Raw genomic sequence first — 27829 nt, 5'->3', positions numbered from 1 at the left:
AGTGATCTATTTTTAACATAATTGATTAATTATTTAATATATTCAGTATTAACATATTCAATCCGGATTTCATTCGAATCTTTAACGAACTAAAAATATATAAGTTTGATTCATTTTTTAGATTATGCATCAAACAGATAACTAATTTTGTCATAATATCGACTATTTACACCAAGCATTTTTAAGAGATTGAACTCATTTAGAATTGTATATGTATTATATTATCTTATACATTAATATTAATTTTGTTTTAGAATTCTCAATAATAATAGAACTTATAATTAATTAATACTAATTTGTAATTAATACTAATTGTAATTTTCAAATAAAAAACTTGTATTACAAATAAAATAATTGCAAATATTAATAAATTTTTATTATTAAAATAAAATAGAGAAAATTATTTCAATTTCAACCGGTAAATTTTCTAATTATGTTATATCATCTATATATTTTGAATGAAGTTTGATTTTATAAGGATTATATAGAAGATTTATTTCATTATAATTATTTCTCTATTTTGTATTTTGTATAAAGTATTTTGTGTGTTAAGTCATTATCCGGATTGAACGTGTTAACATATGACATGATTATTGAATGTGGAATTACGATTTTTAACAATCTATACTTAATTAATTCAAGAAAAATTTTTTATTTTATTTTTAATTAGATCTTGAATTTTTTATAATTAAAATACAGCTTGATTCAATTCATTCTTCCAATTTCTCGCGCTAAATGTATAACACGATGAATTATTACATCATAGTTATATAGTGAAAATCAAATTTAAAAAATTTAAATTAGTATTCGAATCAATTTATAGAATACTCTAAAATCAGTGTTTTATTCACGAAATTGAAATGAAAATCAATTATGGTGGATTCAAATTTGTTTCAAGGATCTTGCGATTGGCTCGACGATCGAGGTTATCCCCGGATCACAGGAAGCTCTCATTAGGAGCGTTTGCAGCAATGTCGATTGATTCGATACCTTGATTATTGAGACGTTCGGCGTTTATTTCGCCAGCCTTGATTTCGCAATTATTAATAGGATCGCCATATTGGCTCTGATAGAATTCTTCTCTCATCATGTGGTTCAAATTACTGCAACGGAAGTAAAGGATTTCGCGGAACGGTTTTCGAAAGTCTCTGTTCAGAGTCGCATAAATGATAGGATTCAATAGACTGTTGCAATAACCAAGCCAAAGAAATAGACTGGATAAAAATGCTGGGATAGCATCTGGATTCTTAAGGAATGGCCTGACCAAAGCTAATACGAAGAACGGTAACCAACAAACTATGAAAGCGCTCATTATGATTCCTAATGTAGTACTGGCTTTTCTTTCTTTTGCCAGATGGAACCTTAATTTCTTCTGATGCGGCGAATTTGTTACACTACAGGTGCTGTTCAAGTGGTTTCTCACAATCGTCGACTTGGTTGATGTCATCGGCGGTGTAGTTGTCGTGGACGAAGAGAGGACGGGCTTCTCGAGCTTCTGAAGCATTGGACATTGCGACTCATGGCTTTTGCGAGGACCACCGGTAAAACATCGCACTGTATGACCACTACACTGTAACAAGGAAATTGAAGAATCGTTGAATTTTTATCCTTTCTCTTTCTTTTGTTTTGTTTAGTTTATAATTTATTATTTTATTAAAATATAATAAAAGTTTGCTTATATAAATATGTTGAAAGAAATAAATTCATATAATTAAATTTTTCATGAAAGTTTATTTAATTTTTGTCACGATTCTTCACTATTTTTGTTCAATACGAATTAATATTTTTATAAGAGGATTTTACGAAATATTTTCTCTAAAATACATAATAATACTGTTGACAAATGTTATAAATTTGGAAACAATTTTGCAAACGTAAAAAATAAACTTTTTATATTTATTTTATATTTATTTTTTTACTTATTTTATATCAAAGATAAATATATTTCCATTTCTATTATATTATAAAAATATTTATAGATTGATATATATAATAGACTGATGTAGTATATATAATAGAATGATGTAGTAATTTAGATAATAAAAATTCGATTAAAATTCAAATGGTCAAATAAACACTTTTAAAATTTAATTCATATAAAGTGAAGTTCCACTGAACTTGAACTTTATTATCGATGCATTAGCTCGATAGAGTTTGGAGTTCTTTGAATGTTCGGTTTTTCAATGAGAATTTCTGAATGCGTACTTTTACAGCTTTCAAGATGACGTACAGTCCGTCTCATTGGTATGCATGATGCACGCGATGTTCGTGTTGTGGTTTCAAATTCTGTGAGATCGGAATTTTAAATGGAACGGATGGATAATAAATAGTTTGTATTTACATTTGAGATTTGATATGATTGTTTAAGATGTAATGTAACAAATAGATGTAAGATGTAACAAATAAATCAACATCGTATTTTGCAATATATGCAACATAATAGAAATAAATAGAGATGATATTTATAAAATAATATTTATTAATTAAATTTAATTTTTGAAGAATTTTATTCATTTTATAATTTTCAATTATTTGAATTCTAAGAGATATATTGAAATATATTGAATAAATGAATAAGATTCATTAATTGTAAGAGAAAAATTTCCATTAAAAAATTTTTATTAAAAACAATTAAATTCATAAATTTGTTATAAATATTATTTATATATTATTGAATTTATATTATATATTGATATATAATATATTTTATATTTATATTTTTTAATTATTATATTTAAAATTTATATTATATATGATATATTAATAATGTTTCCAATAAAATAATAAATTTTATAATATATATAAAAATTGATTGATTTTTGTGATTGATTGAAGTTTGTTTTAAAAAATCTAATTTATGATATTATATGATAATTATATAATGACTTTATGATATTTTTATTTATCCAATCGATTCAATAAATAAAATAAATTTTATACGATATTTTATATGTTATATAATTAAAATAATTTAAAATTTATCTTTTTCAAATAATCAAATATAATTAATATAAATATTCAATATTACTTACAAATANTATATGAAAAATAGATATGATCAAATGATAAAGAACATATTCATCGAAATTCATAAACATGTTTATGAATTATACATTAATACTGTAAGACATGTTTTCGAATTGAACTTGCAAACTGTGGACGTGATAACAACGCTATTGAGGTTTTCGATCCTTCCTGTGAAACAAATCTCTCATGTATACCACTGCAACAAGATACTGATCCTGATAAATACAATAAATATAGTATTTCATATTTTGATATCTTCGTTAATTATAAGTAATTAAATTTAACAACAATTTTAACTATTATTAATTAAAATTATTGTATATTGTACATATTATTATGCATATTAATTGAAATATAGAAAAAAAACATATATAATTTTATAAAAATTTTTTCTTTTATTTAAATTTTTATCATTCGAGCTTTTGAAAGTAAAAGAAAAGATTAAATTAATTTCAAAATCAGTATTATTGTCATTTATTTCGTTTTTTTATTTATATTTTAAAAATTTATACATTTCTTTTCGTTTTTTAATTTTATTTTTATTTAATAAATTATAATATTTAATAAGAAAAACAAGAATAGTAAGAGAATAGTAATAGTAAGAAAAGTAGAAAATTATAAAATAAATTATATAAAATATATATATTTATATATATATAAAATAAATTATAAAATAAATAGTAGAAAATAAAAAAAGCTTCTTATAAAATGTAAAATCTAATTATTTCTTGTTTTGCAATTATTTTTTGTTTTTTTTATTTAGAATCATATATTAGAGTATAAATTTTAATTAAATCCAAATGATTTTTATCTTTTTCTGCGATATTGTTTAAAATTCGTAATATATCGTATGTTTATATAAAATCTAAGAATTATATATGTAATTTTTATATATATATATATTAAATCTTCATCATACATATTTATACTATCTATTATTAATGTAATATATAAATATATTGTATATATTAAAAATAATTTAAATGAATATAAAGATATAAAATTGAAAAGATATTATCTATTTATAAAAAAGAATATAAAATTTTTTAAACAAATAATAGTATTATTAATACTATATTGCGGATTTTTATGTAAATTATTGCATATTTTATACAAACGAAATATAGCTTTGAAAGTAAAATTTAAAAAAATGATTCTTTAAACTAAAATATGATAATATTTTCTATGCATTAATTGCATAAAAATCTGCAGATTAATTGTTATTATATGATAGTTGGATAACTATATCTATATTTTTGTCAAAGTTTTAAGAAATTTGAATTATTTGAGATGATAATTCATTCACTTAATATTTGATATCTTAATAAATTAATCTATTATGATTTGATAATTTTATAATATCAAAAATTTCGATAACTTTAAACTTAATAACTTTTATAAACTTAATACTATATAATAAACTAAACTTAATACTTTTACTTTTTACTTTTTTCTTTATCAAATATGTATACACACTTAGGATTTAATTTGCATTTTGACTTCGTTTCGAAAGAGTGTCGAGATAATCGGATTGTATGCGATTTGGATGGGAAGTTAGTGCATTCAATACAATATATTATGCTTGATGTTAAAATTATTTAAACCTCTTTAGTTAAACAAAAATACTATTTAACAATTAATATTTAAGGTAATTAGTAGATCATATTATTTAAAATTAAATATATAAAATATATATTATAATTGAAATAAAAAAGATAAAATTTTCATACATTATATATATATTTCATATGAATATTAATTGCTGTATTATTATATTTTTGAATATTTATTACTTTTTTATTTTCCATATAATTATGAGTTTTTATTCTTTTATCAAGTTTTAATTTCTTTTTAATAATAAAAGTTTTATTATTAAATTTTTTTAAAAAACTTCAAACAAATTAAATGAATAAGTAATTTAAAATAATTTAATTTAAATAAGTAATTAATACTTCATTTAATTTTTATTTTGTTTCTTAATAAATTCTTTTGTTTAATTTAATATAGAATAATATAATAATTTAATTTAATATAGAATAATATAGAATAATATTTAGCAGCTTCATTTCCAATTTATGGCTTTATGACTATTAAGACCAACTTATAATTAAATGAACTTAAATTTGGTACTTACATTTATTGCTGTAATTGACTGACTGTTTCTAATAATCGAATTAGAACTATAATCATATATCTAACATAAACTAAGTTAAATTCAATTATTTTGTTTGGGAGCACTTATTACTCGCGAGATTTATGATTAACTTATTCGGTAAAATTCTTTGCGCAGAAACTTTTTTTTATTATTATCATCATTAAAATTAAATAAAAAATGATATTGTCCGACAGAACTGCTGTTTTTAAAAAAAATTTAGATTCTATCACTTTCAATTATATATTTTTGATATATTTTAGCTTATTTGGAGTACAACACTATCTCAAAAGTGACTTTAAATATAGTTGATTCAACAGGAACCAACATTTATCCCAGTTTGAAATCTATAATAAAAATATGCTAATCAATCTTTGAGTATTAACGTATTTTAATATGATGCAGATTAGGAGCTTAGTCTGAGAAATTTTCTTAATTTATATTACAAGTCAGGATGTAATCTAATTGATTATTATCGTGTTTTTCTATGACTCTCCTAATTGAATTTGGAAGAGATTTCTGAAGATATAAGTCTTCACTAAAAAATAAGAGAGAATGTAATTATATTAATATTTCCTTGTGAAAACATATTTTGACGATCAATAAATAATTTTTCTTATAACAAGGAATATATATCATGCTATAACTATTGGATATGATTACCTATTATAGCATAATGTGAAAAAACATTTATAAATATATAAATTTAATTAATATTTCGTTAATATTGTGAATTAATATTGTGAACACATCTATATTCTAACTGCCGAATATGACGAATAAGATAATTTTCTTATAATTCTAATGCACCGTGTTCTGATTATCGGACACGATTACCTAAATTGATTACCTAAATTGATATTATGAGAGACCCAGTTCTCGTACCGTAATACAGTTCTCTTATCGTTAAAAAGATACAAGCACTAGCTTTTACACAAACACATCAGTCACAAAAGAACATTCAATATATACATGCATGCATCTAATGAGCTTTCATCCATCCAACATTATCGGACACGAATACTTTCCAATCATTAGAAATATACATATATAAAATTAAATATACGTTAATGTTTCCAATTTTATTTGTTAATTCTTTGCATTCGAATGGTGACTCTCAGGCGTCACATGATGCGACGACCTTGAAAGGTGATCTCTTAGGTACCTCTTAGGCATTATTTGGATTCAATATATTATATTGGCGATAATATTTATTTATTTATGATTTTTTTAGAATATTGCTTCGTGAATAATTTTCTTAAGATCTTTACGTATAATCTCATGAAGTGTAGAATAATATAATGTCAAATAATTAAATTTTTTCATCAAATTAGATCGTGATTGCGGATCGGACTGCATTTTTGTTATTATTTTTGATATCATTTCTAAATTTGATAATCGTAGTAATAGGAATATTATTTTCAAAGTTTTTAAATTTTGTAAGATTATGATAATGATTAATTTAAATTAAGATGAGTTTTTTGTTATTGAATGACGAAATTATTTCTATTTATAAAGAAACGATAGAAAGAAAGAAAGCAGTGATGAAGATAGAGATGAAGTAAGAGATGTAAAAAGGCGAAAAATAATTATAAGCTTTGCTATCAATGAAATAAGAAAGATGAAAGACATTAAACGATATTTTATTTTGTGATATTTGGCCTGACAAACCGAGGATGTATTTTGGATTGCTTTATAAAATATCATACAAAACAACAATATAGAGTTTAATATTCAACAAATTTTCTTTCTTTATATGTAAAGATACATAAAATATTAAAATATAAAATTAATTAATATAAAATTATGCTAATTATGTGTCAAAATGTGAAATCATTTTGAGTTAATTGTAAGAAATTCACCGGAAAATCATCTCGAATTGTTGATTCGAAGATTCGCTGAGCGAAAAAGATCTCGAACGTAAAGAGTTAATAACATTTAATAGCTGAAATCTCTTGAAGATCAAAAAAATCTTTATTTTTCAAATTTCTCATTTCTCAAAAGAGTGATTTTGATAGTGTATAAATATATAAGATTATCAGAAGTAGATCTAGTGGATTCCATATTGAAATATTTCCATATTTATTGAAATTTTATAAAGAAATTAAGATTTTTTTTTTAACATAACATAATATGACATGTTATATTCATTTGTTATTAAAAAACAAATGTTAATATCTGATTTTAGAAATTTTAAAAATCAGTTGATATTATAAACTGGTATTAAACGACTTATCTATTTTATGAATTTTTTATTAAATATTCATTAAGCACATAATTTTAAGTAGATTATCTTATTATCTTTTTTTCATAATTTATATTTCGGTAATTAAAATGTACATATTTGAATTAAAAGCTGAAATTTTTAAATGAACTCGTAAACGTGAAAATCTAGCGACGAATATTTTCGATCGATTTAATACTTCAGCGATCAGATTTAAGTATGATGTATCATAGCTCTGTGATTTGAGGAGTCCAACTTTTCGGTTGATTTGAAATCGGTTCATTCACTTGAAAACTTAACTAGTTGAATCGCGATCCGCATGAACAGACAGAAATCTATTCTGCTTTATGGGGATAAATAGATTAATCCATTGAATTAGTCCAAGAAACTCCAACAAATTTGATTGCTGGTCATTTTACTGTTCGCTTGATAATTATCGAATGAAAATTGTTAGGTGAGTTGACATCTTGAAATAATTAAATCATTATGTTTTATCTCTCTTAAATTAATTATAATTCCATTTATATTATTATTATTATTATATATATATATTATTATATATTATTATAATTCCATTATAGCAATTTTATGCATATATATTTATATTATACATATATATTTACATTATATATATATATATTTTTATATATACATAATATATATTTGTATGTACAAATAAGTTTTTTCTATTAAAAAGAGAAAATTATATATTTTTAGAAGAATTTCGGATAAAATAGATGGAAATGATCAAATCCATCGCATTTAAATTATGTATTTATTTCAAATAGCTTATTTGAAAAAACCCGCATTATCATAGATTGCATAGAGGGATTCTGTTCTGTGGGATTTACGACATATGGTAGAATGACCATTGAATATTAATGAGATTATCAGAATAATCTGGATTTTACATCTATAAACGCAATCCCCGATATTAAGTATCAGTAGTCACGATATCAATAATATTGTCTCAACAAATTGTATGAAATTGGTGAAAAATTGTTGTAAAACGATAATCATAATTAAGTTAAAAGATAATTATATAAGATATCTGATTTATCTAAATACAGTGAAGTTTTTGAAGAAAAGAATATCATGAAAAGAGAAATATAAAAATATAAAAATATAAGAAATATAAAAATATAAAAAAAAAAACTTGTTGTAAAAATAGTTTAAGAGATATATTATATTAATATTAATAGTTTCATTGTACAGTAAATATGAAAAAATGTTTTAGATCAAATCTGATATAAAGAGATACATTAGAAATATTAATAATTTTTCCATAAATTGATTCTATAAAGATCATATTAAGCTTACCTTCATTTTTTATAATTTTTAACGCAATTGATGCAATTTATTCTTTTCTAAAAAAAACATTAGGATATTTATATTGAAAAATCATAAATTTAAAACATATTGTAATTTGAATTTTATAAAATTTATTATACATATGAAAAAAGGAACAAACAAGGAACACGTGAAATATTTCTATTTATGCTCTCTTTGTTTTTAATATTTTGTAAGTTTTATAAAATTCGAATTAAAATATCTCCTAAGAAGATTTTTCAGAACATATAATGTAATATTTTGTAAAAAATAACAAATTTTATTGCTTATTGCATATATTATTGCAAATAAAAATTACATTCTATTAAAAAAAATAATTTTATTTAAAAAATAAAAAAATAATTAAAATATAATCCTTATACATTCATTATATAAATATTAATAAAAAATAATTACTTTATATTGATTAATTTATACATAAAAGTCTAAATTAGCAAAAAAAAAAAAATATTTTGAAAAAAAATTAAAAATATGTATATAGAAACATATTAATTTTTTTTAATTTATAAAATATTGAATGAAAAAAGGATATAATATGAAATCATTTTTTTTTGCAAAACATTTAAAACAATTAATGATTATTTAAATATGATTTTGTTTGAACTTTTATTCAAAATATATGTTAAAATAGTTTCTATGATAAATTTATATAATAAAGAAAAAAAGGAAAAAAAAATGAAAGGATGAAATTTCTATGAAAGAAAAAAAGAAGCAAAGAAAGATCGAAATGTGAGATCTATTAATAACTCATCAATAAAGCTTTCTAAGATATCTTAAATACAGGAAAGTAAATTAAAAGATATCAAAGAGATTATTAAATCAGATTTTTTGAGAATTCTGTGTTGTTATAGATTTTTCTGATAATGGAAAAAATATTTATTATAAATTTATTGTTTTATATATATTATTTTGCCTAATTATAATGTTATAAAAATATTGACAAAAATTGATTCTACTTTAATTATTAAACTAATATAAAAGAATCTTATAATTAATTAATTTTTGATTATTTAATTAATCAATTAATTATCTAATAATAAGAAAAATAATTCCGTCAAGCAAGAGGAAACGCAGTAATTGTATCATTTAAAATTAAAATAATAAGCTCTTTTTCTACGTTTTTGTCTCTTCTACATTTTTTATTCTTTTGGCATTTTCATTCTCATTCTTTTTATTACATTTCTTTGTATTCGTCGCATTATATAGCATCATTATGTCAAGAATTTTTATCTGTTATTTTTATTAAAAATAAAAGAGTATTGAAAGGGCTACAATAGCTTAAATTTCATTTTTTTAATATTTAATATATTAGCTTTAATATTAGTTTTAATATTTTCAACAGTTTAGATTTCCAATTTTTTAACAGTGAAGAAATACAATTTCTTTACGAAGAAATACATTGTTTTAGATTCTTAATAGCAATTATTTGAGAAATTGAAATATAATAGCAATAGCCACTTCATAAATCATTTTTGAATGTTTTGTGCTTTGCATTAAATACCTTGTGATTAATTACCGAAGAATCCTAATTCCTATATTTTTAGAAAGGATGTTCCTAATGCGATTATTGGTTTTCTTTCATTGCCTCTTAGATATATTTTTGTTAAAAATTACTGAAAAAAATGTTCACAACAGTTTCCAAAAGTTAGAATTTACATTTCATTGAGAAATTCAATTATTATATATTTAAATTTAATCAATCATCAGAGAATTCATTCAATTCACAATTAGAAGTCACAAAAATCAGTAAGAATTTAATCAATTGTTGAAAATCTAAAGAATCTGTTAGAAATCTGTTAGAAATCAAAATACAATCAGTTGTTAAAGAATTCAATTAATCATCAATCAATCGCAGAAAATAGTTAGAAATCACTAAATTTACTGAAGATTCACAATATAAATAGTTATATAATTTTACAACAATGGATAGTCCTTTGAGGTATTTAGTTCAGATATCCCTTTTTACAATAACCAAACTTTTTTATTTTTTTTTCAACGTTTTATTAATTATAGATTATAATTAATAACTTTATTATATATGTAATGTAAATTTATTACTAATTTATTCTTTAATATAACAAATAAAATTATATCATCTCTAGCAAAAAATTTTCAATCAAATTATGAAACGAAATTTATTAAAAATATATAATTTTTTATAGATATATAAAACAAATATAAAAATGTTAAATCATTGTAATATAGTAATATTTATCTTAAAAAATATTTATCAAAAATAATTAAATTTTTATTAATGTTTTTTTCGATTTGTGAAATAATCTTATTTATGATATATTCATGGAAGAGCATAAACACCAATAAAACATAAAATTATAAATTAGTTGATTAAGAAAATTGTTAAACAAATGAATAGAAATAAAGATAAATGTGATCCAGATTGTTAGAAATGCAAATGACATTTGGGATAATTGAGAAAAGTGAGAAAGTTAAATGGTTTAAGACTTGGAAGTTTCGGAAAAAAGAAATTCATTGAATTCACAATCTTAGTTATCTTTCAAGAGAATTGTTTTATTTTCATGTTTTATTTTCTAATTATTTTTATCATCTTTCTGACTTTTTATTATGTCCCAGTTTTACGAAAAATTTCAATCTCGCTGATGTTTAAATCCGGGCCATGCGGTATCACTCGGATAAGCCTTTTTTTTATGCAAATTAAAATCTTGATGATGAAATGTACGAATTACACGAATAATAAAAATATAAATATCAATAATTCTTTTTCTCTTTCTTGGAATTTTCCATAATGAATTATTTTATAGGATAAAGATAAAAAATAAGTATCTATACCTAAATATACAGATGTTTCCGAAATCATGATACAAACGGCTAGATAGTGATTTATGTAAAAATGAATCGAAAAAAGAATAATTTTTAATTTTTTTATTTAAGGATTATAAATTAATTATAATCAAAAATAAACATATGTATGTCCTTAATTTATTAAATCATTTATTTAAATGCTTAAAACATATTATTCTCAAAATAAGTATATTTTGAATCTATGATTTTAATGATTCATGTAATCTGTGAAAAATTTCAGATACATAAAAAAATGTTTCTTTTAGAATAAATTTTTCTAAGAAAAATTATTAATCCGTTTTGATTTATGATATAGACTGATAGATTTATGATATCTATCTATTTAATACATGTAAAGTAATTGTTCGATAATGATAATGAAGCGATCTATTTCTTATATATTCTATACGACTTATATCTCGTATGTTTGTCTCATAAGTGATTTATTGATTTAATAAACGCTTTTTACATATTTAGAAGACATTATATGAATGAAGAAAATCAAACTATTCAAAACTAACTAATTATAAATCATACGTTTCAAACATACTATAACTAATATCTGTAACTTAGAAATTTTCATTAAATTCCTTTAATGAAAATAATATCTATCAAAATATAATTAATACCAAACATCGATATTTGTAAGATTTATTTAAAAAGTCAATTACTATATTAAATTGAGCTATATAACTTTTTCAATACAGAAATCTTACATAATTACTTCAATTCAACTTAAAAGATTTCAATAATCGTAATATACTTTGGAATTCAGAAAAAACTGACTCAAGATGAAAAATATATAAATATTTTAAATAAAGAAATAAAAATATTGAATATATTTATTTTAAGCGATTTCAATTTAACTTTTACTTCAGCTCAATGAAATCTACAGTGAAATAAAACTAAGTCTATATAGTCAAATATAATCTGTAAAATTGATTGTATAATGACCATTTAAATTTGGATTTTTATAACAGTTTTTCATTATAATAAATCTATTCCAATCTGTCTCCATCCTGTTGAATTTGTATTTCGATGGAAATTCACCTTAGCAGATTGGAATAAATATTAATAATAATTAATAATAAAACATTTTATGCTCAAATATTATACAATACAATCTCTTATATATCTCAAACTTAACTCCAATCTTTAAATAAATAGTAATAAAAAAGTAATCAAAAAATTTATTACCATAATAATTGTTGCATTTTATCTCAAACAATAAAGATTAGATCAGATTGGAAATATAAGAAAATAGCATAAAATATAAAATAAAATAATATAAAATAATTAGTATAGAAACAACAATTAAAAATTTCAAACATATTTTTACAGAAAAGAGAAACACAAAACAAACTTATATAGTTCAAAAAATATAGAAAAATGATGAAGCAATGTAAAATGCAAACATAATTAAGTTTCATCATAGTTAAATTGACATCAATTAACAAGTCTATTTTTATTAAAACAATATAGAATAAACTTAAAACAATTTAACTTTTCTACAAAAAATATATCAATATTAATATTAATATTAATATTAATATTAATATTAATCCTGATAATTATCAGTTATAAAGAAATTGCTAACATACTAATTTTTTCCGAAAATATTCGAATTAATGATTTAAATTATGACTATAAATTTCTTATATATAAAAATAATTGAATTAATTTTGAAATAGAATCAACTTTTGAAATTAAAATCTTCATTTTTCTTAGAATCAATGAAGAATTTCAAATCTTTTGATTAAAAGAATTAAAAAATTAATCAGAATTCTTGATAAAAAATATATATAAAAAAATATATAATATTCTGTTAGATAATAATATCCATGATAAATTTCTAATTAATTGATTGAACAATTATTTATTAAAAACATATAACGCTATATGGAAAAATGTATTTTTTGATTGTTGGAGAGAATCGTGTTTTTCTAAACTTTTATCATAAAGCTATCGATGAATCATTCATTAATACTAAAAAAAAAAATTAACAACAGATTATATTAAATATTATTTATAAAATAACAAAATAATTATCCTAATCCAAAATGGCTTTAGATATTTTCATTCAACCATAGACTATTTAATTAACATTAATATTTAAATACAAGAATTTTTTAAATAAATAATATATAATTTTAATTTCTATGAATATTGAAAAAGTTGTAATAACACATAAATATATAATAATAAAACATAAATATATAGTAATAAAATATAATGCAAAAATAAAATATTAGATATTTTAAGTAAATGGGATCTCTATATCTCTATAATATTTTTACATTTATTAAAAATTTTCTAAAAATTAAATATATAAAAAAAAGCTTAATTTTTTACAGATGATTTAACCATTTTACACAAAAGGAATTAAGTTCACATAAAATATATTTTAAATCATGTTTAATAAATTTCGATCAAATTAAACAAATAAAATTGACTTCAAATTTTTTAAATTAAAAACGATATAAATATATAATCCTGGTTATATTTTTCATCTACAATTAAATTATTAATTGATTCAAATAAATCAATATTCAAATAAAAAAAAACCTCAATTAGAAATTTAGAATAGACATGAAATTTGATTCTAATGTAGCACGATCTTTAAATTTAAGAACGTAATCAATATTAATATTTTCTAAAAATAATTACTGGCAATTAGAAAACTGAGTAACTACGAGAATATTACTTATTACATACAAGATATATAAAAAAATTTCATGAAATCTCAATTGGATTATGATTAATTATATCTGATTCAATAACAAAGATAAAAAAAGATCTCATACATAGATTTGGTTAAGAATAATAAAGAATCTCATCTTAATTTCAATATTATATATTATTAATTTTAATATTATATATTATATATTATAATATTATTATAATTTCTTAAAAGAGCAAATGAATCCTCGTTATTATTTAGATAATAAAAATTTTTTTTATTCAGATTACAAAAATTTCTATTCCTAACAAATCAATCTTTGCGAATATTTTTTCGATCACTTTGCCTTTAAATATGATTAACTATGAGTATAGGATACATAAAGTTACAAAATGAGCTTAACATTAAATTATGTGATATTATTTCAAAATTTTTATCATGATAAACAATTCTTTATGAAATAGAAGTTGACACAGAATTAAAAGTCGTATCAATAAAAAAGTCGATTAAATTGTTAAATAAATAATTATATTTATAATTCTAAGATTTCCTACATATATTTCGTTGCTGCATCTTGTACTTATCTGATCGTTTATATTCTATTCATCATAATTAAACGCATGCGATTGCAGAGATTCATGTCCATATTAAGTAATATCTTCGATATTGATAGATAAATTATATTATTAGATGTTAGAAGAAGAAGAAATTATATTTTTATATCTTTAAAAAAATAAATGTTTGTTTGTCAATATTGATCAGCGAAATATATAGACTTAGTTTTAAAAATACAGACTTAGTTTTAATTTTAAAAATACAATAATGAAATTTACAGACACATATTATCTATACAAAAAGAATGTAAAATTTAATTCAAAAAGGATCTGAGTGTTTTGAGTCTGTTGCATCTAACAATACAATTATAAAGAACTGATTTTGATGAAATATGATATATTATATTTATATACTATGATATACTATATTTATATAATGTAATAATTATTCCGACAAATTATTTATATATTTTTATTTCAATAATTCAATATATCGTAACATTTAATTATACATTTTTTTATTTTAAATATGTATTATGTGTTCATTTAAAAAATTGTTAAAAAAATTTTATATTCCTATCATAATTTTATATTATTTATTTTAAATAACAAATAAATTCAATTTATTCATTCTACACGAATAATAATTAATTAATTAATTAATTTATTTATTATTTGAATAAATATGAATAAAGTGAAATTCGATATAATTTTATTTAATAAATATTCAATAAATTTGCTTCGATACATAATTTATTTATTCAAATTTAATTGATATTATATATATATAATTGATGAGCAAAAATAACTATATTTTAAGCATTCTTGTTAATAACTCATTATCAAAGCTAAGACGAAAATTTTTTATGAAAAAAGTTGAAACAAAAATTTTTAAGAAAAAAACTATTTGAAATTATCTCAAAAATCTTTAATTAAACTATTTAAACAGTTCTTATATTTTTGGGACAAATTCTACAGTTTTCTATTTAAGTATCCGCATTTTTATCTGTATTTTAAATAATTATTGATATCCTGATCAATATTTAAAATTTTACAATCCTCTTTGAGTATATAAAAATTTTGATGCCTCTGACTTGAATTCTACGAATATTAATATCTCACTTATTTATCTCATTTATTTTTTCTTTTTTTTTCAGTAGAATTAGCAGAAATCATATAGTATTCTAATTGAGGATAATTAAATATATATAGGATAATTATATATATATAGTAATTAATTATATATATTAATATAACATATTAATATAATTATATATATTAATTATATATATGTGTATATATGTATATATCTTCTGTATTTTTTTCATGGATTCTATTTGATAATTTTAATGATGTTTTAATTTTTTTGTTATTCTTGTATAGTTTCAATATAAATAAAATTATTATTTTTTATATAATGCACTTTCAATACTTCAATATTTATTATAATGATAAATAAATTTCCAATTCACAAAAAGATGAAAAATAGAATTACATATTTATTAAATTCTGTCATATATGATATATATATATATATATATATCATATAATATCATATATTGTTTTTGATATATATATATGCGGCAGTTTATTTAAAACTGGTTTAACTTAACGTATTAATTGTAAATTTGCTAATATTGCATTTCAATTTTGTAGATAATTTCAATTTAATTTTGACAGATAATACAATTGTTATTATTGAATATCATTATCAGTGTCGTGTTTTGTCAAACTTTGCTTTTATATTAAAATTAAAAATGATTTATTTATTGACTTCTTTTGATGCTTTCCTTAGCAAAAAAATTGCTAATACATAACATGGTTAGATTTTTTTCTAAACTTTTATTTTTTGAAGTAAATTTAAGAATATCAGCAAAAATAACTATATTTTAAGCATTCTTTTAAGATTGATCATTATTTAAATATATTTAGATTGTAATTTAATAACTATTTATATCATTTTATTCGAGAGAGAACATATAATCATTTTGTGAACAATTAATATGAAAAATTTCAAAAACAATTAATATGAAAAAAACATTTACAAAGTTGAAAAATTGCAATCTCTTTTTAAAATCGATTTTTCAAAAATTGTGGATTTTTACAAAAAAATTTATAAATTCGTATATATTCGTATATGCAATCTTTATAGACGTGCTTATTCGAACAAATTAGAAAAACATTTGTAAAAGATATGTGAATTATATCTGTGCTACCAAATTTGACTTATTGCACTTATGATCGTCATTTTAATGCAGATATAATTCTGGATAATATAACCAAATGGTATTCTAATAATTTTCCAAATATGCTTAAAATCAATAACTTTATATATAAATAATTTTTGAAGCAGTAGATTCTTAAAAGATTGAAAAAGCTATTAGAAGAAATAAAAAAAATTAACAATTTTTGATACTTTAAAATAAAATTTAACTAAAATACTTTTAAAATAAAATTTAACTAAATTATACTGCGATTCATCAAGAGATAAATTGTAAATATGCATTTGAATCAGAGGACTGACATAGCGAATCTAAAATGCATATCGTGTATTAAGTGACTGCTTATATAAAAACATAGGGAATGTATGGAAAATATATTTGTGAAAAATATATTTGTAAAAAATATATTTTGAATAATTTGAAAACTAAAATCGATTAACAATATATATAAACGAAAAAATGATATTAAACAACATATTTCTAATTCATAAAAATCGGATAAAAGGTAAAATGACTGCTGTCATTAAATACTGTTGCCATTGCTATACATTTTACTGAATTATTTTCTGAATTTCTATATTGAAAATAAAAATGATTTTATAGCTTCATATTTTTACATATAAACAAATTTTATAATTTTTGATATTTAATAGAAAGATGCTTTATGATATGGTTAGGTTTTTTCCTTTAGTTTTTAAAATAAATTGAAAAATATTAACAAAAATGAGCGTGTTTTCATTATTTGGTTATTATTTAAATATATTTAGATATTTATAATCTAATAACTATTTATATTATATTATTGGAAGAATCCACACAATCATTTCACGTCAAGAGTAATTAAATAACTATTATAATGAAAGTATAAAATATTTCTAAAATTGAAAAATGACAATTTTTTTTTTAAATTCTAAAAAAAAATGGTTTGCAAATTCATATTCAATTATTAAATCTATAAGAAATGCTTATTAAATATTAGCAATTATATGTTAAAAAAAAATTATTTAAAAAAAAATATAAATTATTAATTAAAATTATAAATTAAATAAAGATTTGAAATTATTTGAAATTATAATATAAATACAAGAACAAGCTTATTAAAATCTATGAAAAGAGAGTTAACTGAAAGATCGAGCAAAAGTAATTAATTAATTCTTTTATTACAAAATTTTCTAACAAATCATTTTAAAACAATTTAAAAATTGTGAGATTAATTTGAGAATGTTTTTATTATTTTCACATATTTTTTTTTTAATATTATTTGGAAAACAAATAATTGGAGTTGGTATTGAATACAAAAATTGAATGATTAATCATTTAAATTAAGTTGAACATTGATTAATTAACATTAATTAATTAATCTTGAACTTTGTTATTAAATAAAATTATTAAATAAAATTAATTAAACAGTATATGTAGAAGTTTGTACATTATTTTCCTGATAAGTGAATTTCATAATTAGTTATGTATGAATTATTCTCAAAAAGAAAACTGTTATATGAACGAAATGATTAATTACTAATAATTTTTTCAAATTTAATTTCTTTCAATTTAATCAAGATTTTAATATGTAGATTTTTTATAAAATTATATTTTTCTGAAATTAAATATTAAAATTTTTTTTCTAATAAAAAAATAAAGAAAAATGAACGATGAGAAATGCTCATATTTTTCGATCATTTATCATTTTAACTGTCAATCCTCTAATGAAATGGAACAGTTGCCAACTATTTTATCACGTTATCTTGCAAAACTTCTGTTTACCGCCAGTTTCATAATCGCCTTAAACTCAGTTCGAAGTCTTAAATGGAACTTCAACATAGAAGTCGAACCATGATAAAAGGATTGTCATTATGAAACCAGTTGCAATCTTGTTTAGAAGTCCAAGCCGGGCGCAAAGGGATCGTATAGTTAATATATTTAACATAGATCAAAGAAGTTTCTATATACGATCGATATTACATGCATATATATTGTGTATTTAGAACAAATTCAACTTAGCAATCGCTGGTTTCATTTGCGTTGGTTCAATTTATGATATGTTTATTTAAGTTTAGTTACTTTAAAAAATAATCGATAGAAATTGTAATTATAAATCTTTAATTAGACAAACATTTACAACATATTGAAAATCATTTCTTATATTTATTTTATGTATTTATGTTTATTGGTTAATGATTTAACATAATTGATTTAGTATAAGAGAGAATATAAATATGTATAATAAAATAATTTTTAATAATTTTATTACAATATAAATATATATTTATATTATTTATTATTTTAAATTTTCAAGATATTTCTCTTGGACAATGGAAATTTTTAAAAATATTTTATATGAATAAATTGAATATTATAATAATAGATATTAAATAAAATAGATATACAAAAATATAGAAAAATACAATTTAATAATTTAAATTCAATAAGAAAAAATTGCAAATTACATTAATAAATACATTATGTTCAGTCTCAATGAGTTAATTAATTTTTAAAGTAATTTTGTTTAATTTTGAAGAATACTTATAATATTTTTTACTCATTGATTTCATTAAATATTATTACTATAGATATTCCTTAACTTATTACTATAGGTTATTATAGCAATTTAAGAATTATATTCTAATGTTTGTATATGTGGGCGTTTCTTTTATATAAAATTCATCTCTTTATCAATAAGAAAACATCGAAAGAAATGACTCGATAAAAAATTATTTAACAATCGAATTAGGAATGAATGATTGATATTAAGGATTTTCTTACCGATTTTATATTATCCTGCGTATCGCCACGAGGGTTCGATTGTATCTACAACAAACGTTTTACGAATACTTTCAGACTTATAGCCATAATAAAATATCGTGTTACAAGATGAATTCGCGGCAAAATATGAAACGAAAATTTATGACAGTTTTTGCATAACGTTAAAATTAAAAAAAAAATTAACAATGAAAAAAAAAAGAATAAAAAAAAATTTATTTTATAAAATAAAATCTTTAAAATAATAAGAATTTAAATATATATTTCCATCCATAAATTATTAAAACATTTAAATATGTAGATAAATGAAAATTATAGGTTATATAATAGATTATATATTTTAGCATGAGATTGATATTAATTAACTATTTATTTTTATTATAGAGAAATATCATATTTTAATAATTTTAATTTCAATTTGCTAAGTACTAAGCAAAAACAACATTAAGAAACATAAATAGAATAATTCACATATTGTTATATTAGATTATAAAAAATATATTAAGAGATTACAATAAATCTATTACATAAATATATTAGATAAATTTATAAAATTTTTAAGTTTATTGTTTAATGTATAGAGTCTAAAATTGTTTAATTACATTTTCGATTATTTTATTCTTTTATTGTTGTAAAAATAAATAGAATGAACAATAAATTATAATATCAATATGATTTTTTATTATTATACATGTTATAAAAATCAAAATCTATTCTATGGATTTTTAATAGTGAATTTTTAATAATGAAAAAAATTTTCTAAAATATTGTTAATTTTCACTTTCATATAAATTTATATTTATACGATTTAAATGATATATTTTTGCAAATATTTATTATCTTGAATGTCAAAAAAAAATGATTCCACTATATTTTTATAATTCGATAATTGCGTATATACTTATCACAATTATGTTATATTTATAATGTTTGTTTTCTAGAGCGTAGAAACATTTTATATAATATTTATATAATATAATATAATTATATAATATATCAGAAAAATGAAATATATAAATAAAACTTTTTCCTATTTTTCACAACTAATATCAAATATTTTCCTTTTACAATTAATATTTAAATTGCTGGAATTTGATTCTTAATTTTAAATCGTTTAAAATTAAATATTATTTTCATTTCACTATAAATCTTTGTTCAATAATTTAAACTGATTTTATTTTTATTTTCAGCAAATAATATTTTTTAATCTTTTTTGTTGAAATTAGGCCTCATTTTCTGATGAATCTTTCCAATTGGATATGCTTTTTCGTAAATCTTTCAAAGCTGATGAGAAGGAAAATGAATAACTTAGAAGAAATATGAATTTTGACTATCTAAAAGTTCGGATTTTAATGACAAAGTTTTATTTTATGATTGTTACTGATGCAATTTATACATCTATGATACATCTATGATTGTTACTGAGACAATTTATATCAACAATTAATCAAACTAAAAAATTTAAAAAATTTTAATTAAACTACCTCGAGTCGTTTTATATTTATTAAAATTTTGAAATCCATAAACTTAATCCTTTAATTTAGTCCTTGTTTGTCTACTGCAAATTGCAATCATAAATGATTAAAAATACCTATATTTTATTTTTTCATCCCATTTTAATAAATATTTTAAAAATAATAATTATAAAAATTATATATTATATTATATTAAAGTAAAAATATCTAGAAAGAATCTCTTTTATGAAAAAATGAAAGTAGCAAAAAAAAAAAAAAAAAAGAAAAAAAAAACATACAATCGAATAATATATAAATTTCCCATGAGGGTCAACAAGTTACTCATAAAAGAGAGCTCTTTCGTTACACATGAAATCCATTTGCCATTGAAAATCATCCGATCGAAATCTTGATGTGAATTGAAGCAGCTTTTCTAACTAGAAGATTGCGATTATCGATAGTGCGGAAACATTATACTATAATTTTGAATTGTCTGTTTGGTCTACGGATCTCATCAACGAATCCTTACAAGAAATTGAATTCGTGAATGTAATTTACGTCTTATGCAAAAATTCCTGATAGGGCAACAGAAAGATTTCAACCGGAAATTCTCTCAAGATAATGCGTCACGCCGTTGTTACAAATCGTAATGCATGATGCAGAAAGGCTGATTTGAATTTTGATTGAGATTTGTATATAATTTTGACTTTTTAATGTAATTTGAATTATAAAAACACCGATTATAAAATTTTTTGCTTAAAATTATTAAATAATTAATTATTAAAATATTAGAGTCGAATATATATGGAAATTGTAAATTAATCTTTTCTTTAAAAATTTATTATAAAGCTAGATAATTTAATAATTTATATGTGAAATGTTTATAAAATGATGAATTTAATAAATTATTATTATAATTTTAATTACTCTAGCATTTTAAATATTTTAAATATGATCAAAAAAAAAAAAAAAAGAATTGAAATTAAAGAAATTTATCTTTTAATTTTTCTTATAAAAAAGAAGACTCGTCATCATTTCTTCCAAAAAGCTACTGGATTAATAAATTTGATAAACTTTAAAATTTAAATTTTAAAATTTACTAAAGCTTCAATTTAAAAAAACCGAATTTAAAAAAATAATATTGAAAATTTTAAATAGTTTTAATTCAAAAGTTAGAATTTATATGTAATAATATGCTTTGTGAAAGTTGATAATAATAAAATTTATTATAAGTAATTTAAAATTTTAAATGATAATTTTAAATATTATATATATAAGTTAAAATATAAATATCGAAAATAACAAATTAAGTAGTAATTTCAAATAATAACTCAGCATTGAATATAGGTAAATCTCAATATTGTGGAACATCATTAATATAATATTATTATTATTATAAAATTACTATTATTATTATAAAATTACTATTATTATTTTAAAATTTTACAAATTCAAAATTATAAGTTATAAGAAAATTCTTATAAGAAAATTTACAAATTCATTAACTTATTTTAATCTTAATTTGATGTAAAATTTTAAAAAAGAATATAATTATAAATTTTATATGTAAAATAATTTACAAAATTTTAGAATTTGTAAATTTTAATATATTAAATTTTAAATAAATATTAATTGTAAGAATAATTTAATTTTCGTAACAATTATTGTAATTTTTAATAAACTCTAAATAATATCTTGCGAATAAAACTCTATTAAAAAAATCTTTCTTGCAACATTTAAGGATGCATGGACCATTAACTTCAACTGTTTAACTCCAAACACCAGAGGTTCTCGTGAAATTAAAATCTTATAAAAAAGAGGCGTAAAAGAAAGAGAAATTATATTTCCCTTTTTACCTTAAACGTAATACTTTCATCATAACTTGACTTCGCTCTCATTTTTACAGTATATCCGTTCATTCAAATTACTTGGCTGTGTCACATCTCCTTTTATTAAAGTGAAATTATGCAGCATGAGGATTCTTATATAAAACATTAATATAATATTATTCTGTATATAATTGTTTTTTAAAAGTATTTTGATTGAAATTGGATAGGAAAATAATGGCAATGTTACAAAATTGATGTAAATTTTTTTCGATTTTTTTTGTAAGCATGTCGCTGTATATTGAATTCGACTTATATGATAATATATAAACTTTTTATATTTTTATTTTTTGCGAACTATGAAGAATTTATAATTTAAATAAGATTTCACATTCATGTCTTTCGTTGCGATGAATATAATATATAGTTTGACCAAATGAAACTTATTATTAAACTTGTGAATATTACTATAAAAATTCAGGTAATTATTTATATTCTCCTTATTTATATTCCTTTAATAATCTTAAAATATATTATTAGGAATATTGATTCCGAACAACTTTTATATATATATATATAATATGATATATATGATTAGCAATTATAAATCTAAAAATTTATCAAGAATTTTTTGTAAATATTTAAAAAATTAATGCTAATCGACAATAATACATATATATAATTTTAAAAATAATAAAAATATTTTAAAAATAATTTTTAAAATATTTATAAAAAATTCTTGATAAATTTTTAAATTTATAATTGCTAATATATTATATATTGTTTTTTATAATAAACATATTAGTATTTGTTATTACATTTATTTGGATATTTGATATTCTTTCCAAATAACATTTTGTTAATAATAATAATGATAAACATATATATTGAAAAAAATGGTGAAAAAATAATAAAATCGTTAAGATATTACGAAATTATGATGAAATTGATGAATTTAATTAATTAAATGTATATAATAGTTACGATAATTTGATATAATTTTTAATCAAACGAAAAATAATTCACGCCACAATGAATTATAATAAATCAATGAAACATAACTTAATCTATAATCCATTTTAATTTTTTTCTTTTATTATTTAAATTAGAATATAGTTAACTTATATAAGTTAACTTATAACTCATTAATTTTTTTTTTATTAGTTTAATCATAAGAATATCATTAATATTAAACAATAATAAATCAAGAAAATCTAATTTAAGTTAATAATCTATTAATTTTTTTCTTATTTAGATTAAGCTATATAAAAATATAATCATCGTTAGATAATCGCTTATACTAGAATTCAAATTTTTTTTGATGAGATAACCATTGAATTTTCGACTAAATTCATATTTTTCTTCATTTTTATATTGGCAATTATATTTGAACCTTGATTTACTTGACAATATTTATAATTTTAAATTTATTCTCTCAATTAGATATTTTTATATAGTATTGTAAGTATATATCATATAGCAGTTCTAAGAAATCTTTAGAGATTTCGAGTTTTTAGATTTATTTAAAGAATTTATTATTAAGAAATATTATTAAGAAATATTAATATTAATATAAATTATAAATCATTAATGTTTAAATATACTTAACAATTATCTGAATTAATTAAGAAAATAAAAAATTGAGATAAATTTTAATTTTCTTTTTAATTTAATTTTTATTTTTTATTTATTAAAATTTCATAATTAGCTAGATACTAATTAGAATTAATGTTTATATTAATGGATTATTTATTAATGAAATTAGAAGAGGAAAAATTGTATACTACTATCTTTGAAACGAATTTATCTGTTTTTTGTTTTATCAAGTGAATTTATTTTTTAACATGAAACTATGAATGAAAAATAAAATAATGAAAAGTAATAAAAGCAGGTCAAAATCACTGTATCAATGCATTAATGATATTTTTTTTATTTTAAAATAATTATTTCTGTTTTCTATTTTGTGATAAATACATAAATTATAGCATATATAAATTAGCTTTATGAGATATTTATTTTACAAATAAATAAAAAAATATATTGGAAAAGAAGTTAATAAAAATGTATAAATTGCATTTTTTATTTAATATTTTTATTTTTATTTATATATTTGAAATTTTCAAATGTTATTTCTATTTATTTTGATTATTTTATATTTAGGATCATTTTTATTAATTTTTATTTTTTTTTGAAATAAAATACAATAGGTGTCATTTTATTGAAATTTATATTAAGTTAATATTATTCTCTACTATTTTATTTTTCTCAAATTTTTTATATTATTTTAAACTCAAACTATAAATTTAATTACAATAAAATTCGAAATAATCAAAATTCATAGCATTTACAATTTAATTTAAAAATGTATTAATAAATCATTAAACGGTTATACGCATTTTCAATAAAGCTATTCGAACAATTACGATTGTGTTGCCATTGGAAATTCATCATCTTATAAACGTAACATGCGTGTTCTAGTTAATCCACAGCCCAAATAACTATTCGGTTGAGATATATCGTTTAATCTCGATTTGCAATCATTAAGTGTATAATTACCTAATAGAAGCTTTCTGTTTGCGTGGGTACCCCTTGACTAACAAAGGCAAAAGGCGGCGATCCACGAAATACGGGCCAAAACAAAGGATTAATGTGGAATTGTTTGGTCATTGTTCATTTTTCGCTATGTAACTCAAATGATTTGTCAGGTTGAACTTAGGATTGATTGCTCAAAACAATATAAATTTTTATGTATTTCATCATTTTTCATTTATCTATTATTATTATTAAAATTATTTTCATTTAACATTAAAAAAATCGATATATATTAAATGTATTATAAATTATATCATATTATATAAAGTATATATTTATATATATTATATTAATACAAAAGAATAATTTAACTTTAAAATATCTAAGTAAAAAATATCAAAAAATTTGAAGAATGATTCTTTAAGCAAAAATAAAATAAAAATTAAAACAATAAAATTGCGTTTTTAATTATTATTAATTGCTATTTTATTTTTAATTATTAATTAAAAATTGATAAAAATATTTCTAGCATAAACCTAATATAAAATCTTTAGATAAACAATTAGACAATTCGAACAATAAGAANTAGAATATAGAATATATAATATATCATAGAATAGAAAAATATAGTAATTCTATATGAAGCTATAATTTTATTTGTTTTTTTTTTTTCTATAACTTGTACATTATTTTCCCTATATTGATATTAAGATTATTGCATTTATTGTTATTTAGGTTATTTTATGTAAAGCCAAACAATTATTTTATGCGTAGCCAAACAATAAATAGCTAAAAAATGAAAAAATTAAAAAAAAATATAAAATACAATTTTTTCACCTAAAATTTAATTTTTGGAGAAATGGAATTTAAAAATCCATTGTATACATATATAATTACCAAATATGTTTTACTGAGTAATATGTAAGATTTATTATGTTATAAATGCCTATATGATATTAATAAATTATTAGATTTAAGAAAGAAAATATTTCTTTAAACTATTATCAATTATAGAATTGTCAAAACTGATTATCTCGTTATCATATAAATAATTGTACTCGTAATTACAGATATATAAACTTTTTTTTATTTTGAGTTTTTAAATAGGATAGAAAAATTTTATTCTATATTTTTTCTTATTTTCTTAAGGAATTATCTTAAGAAATTATCTTATGTTTGCTTATTATATTATATGATATATATTATATGTTTTGGTTTTGTTATATTATGTTTATATATATTATATGTTTTGGTTTTATTATGTTTTGGTTTATTTATTTGTTTGCTGAAACTTGCTGGATAAGTGATTTTTAATTAAAAAATAAACTACAATCTTTGTATTTTCATTTTTAATTTGGTTTGAAAAATCATCCTTTAAATATTTAGATATATTAATTGAATTATGTTTTACATAATTAAGTTTTCATTTTAATAATAAATAATATTAAATTGGAAAATGTTCTTGTTAATTACAAAAAATGAAAATTTTATGAATTTCATATTTCATTTTAATATGAATATTATTTTATGTGTAATTTGTGGAATTATCTTCTATTTTTGCTTTGTATTTGTTGAATATTTTGCTTTAAATTTTTAACTATCGTGAATATATTCTAAGAAAATTAATTAATATAATTAAAATTCCGATAAAGATAGAAATTATGTAATATAAAATATTGCAATGCATATCAAAAAAACAATATAATTTCTTTCATCTGAAAAAGAAAGTTAAATTCAAAATTAATTATATATAAAAATATAATATTAAATATAATATAAAAATAATATAAATATAATATAAAAATATATTATATATAAAAATAGATTCACGATCGACCATATATAGTTATTCTTCAAATCATAATTTTAAATTAAATTTTTCCTATTATCAATTCCACCAATAACTATACATTTATAAGATAAAAAGCCAATGAATAAAGAAAAGAATCCAAAAAACAAAAATATCTCGAATCAAATGCTTAGTATTCAATTATCGATTGTGATATCTTCTTTGAACTGGTAATCAGTTAAAAGATTAAAGAAAGATATTTAGTAATCAGTAGTTACATGGCTTCTATGAAAAGAAATGCATGGATCAATGAAAAATAGTCAGTAATGCATGTATGCGAAACCCGATTGAACCTTTTAATGGATATCCCACCCTCCATGAATTGTAAGAATCGATCAATAAAGAGCGATCGCCTCGAATGAGCGCACCCTTCTTCATT

At 19.6% G+C, this 27829-nt stretch overlaps 1 protein-coding gene across 1 annotated transcript in view; it reads right to left on the bottom strand.

Moving 5' to 3' along the window:
* Positions 1-937: 937 nt before the first annotated feature.
* LOC122715440 (5-hydroxytryptamine receptor 1) overlaps positions 938-27829 on the bottom strand; it is a 271034-nt gene continuing 244142 nt past the window's right edge. Inside the window, exons 5-6 of the mRNA XM_043937635.1 lie at positions 19793-19837; positions 938-1570 (exon numbers count right to left, since the gene is read on the bottom strand). Coding sequence (XP_043793570.1) covers positions 938-1570; positions 19793-19837 — 678 coding nt within the window. The remainder of the gene's footprint in view (positions 1571-19792; positions 19838-27829) is intronic.

Source organism: Apis laboriosa, unplaced genomic scaffold, assembly GCF_014066325.1.
Source record: "Apis laboriosa isolate Shangri-la unplaced genomic scaffold, ASM1406632v1 scaffold35_cov144, whole genome shotgun sequence".
NCBI lineage: Eukaryota > Metazoa > Arthropoda > Insecta > Hymenoptera > Apidae > Apis > Apis laboriosa.
This window is presented reverse-complemented; position numbering and strand designations above follow the sequence as displayed.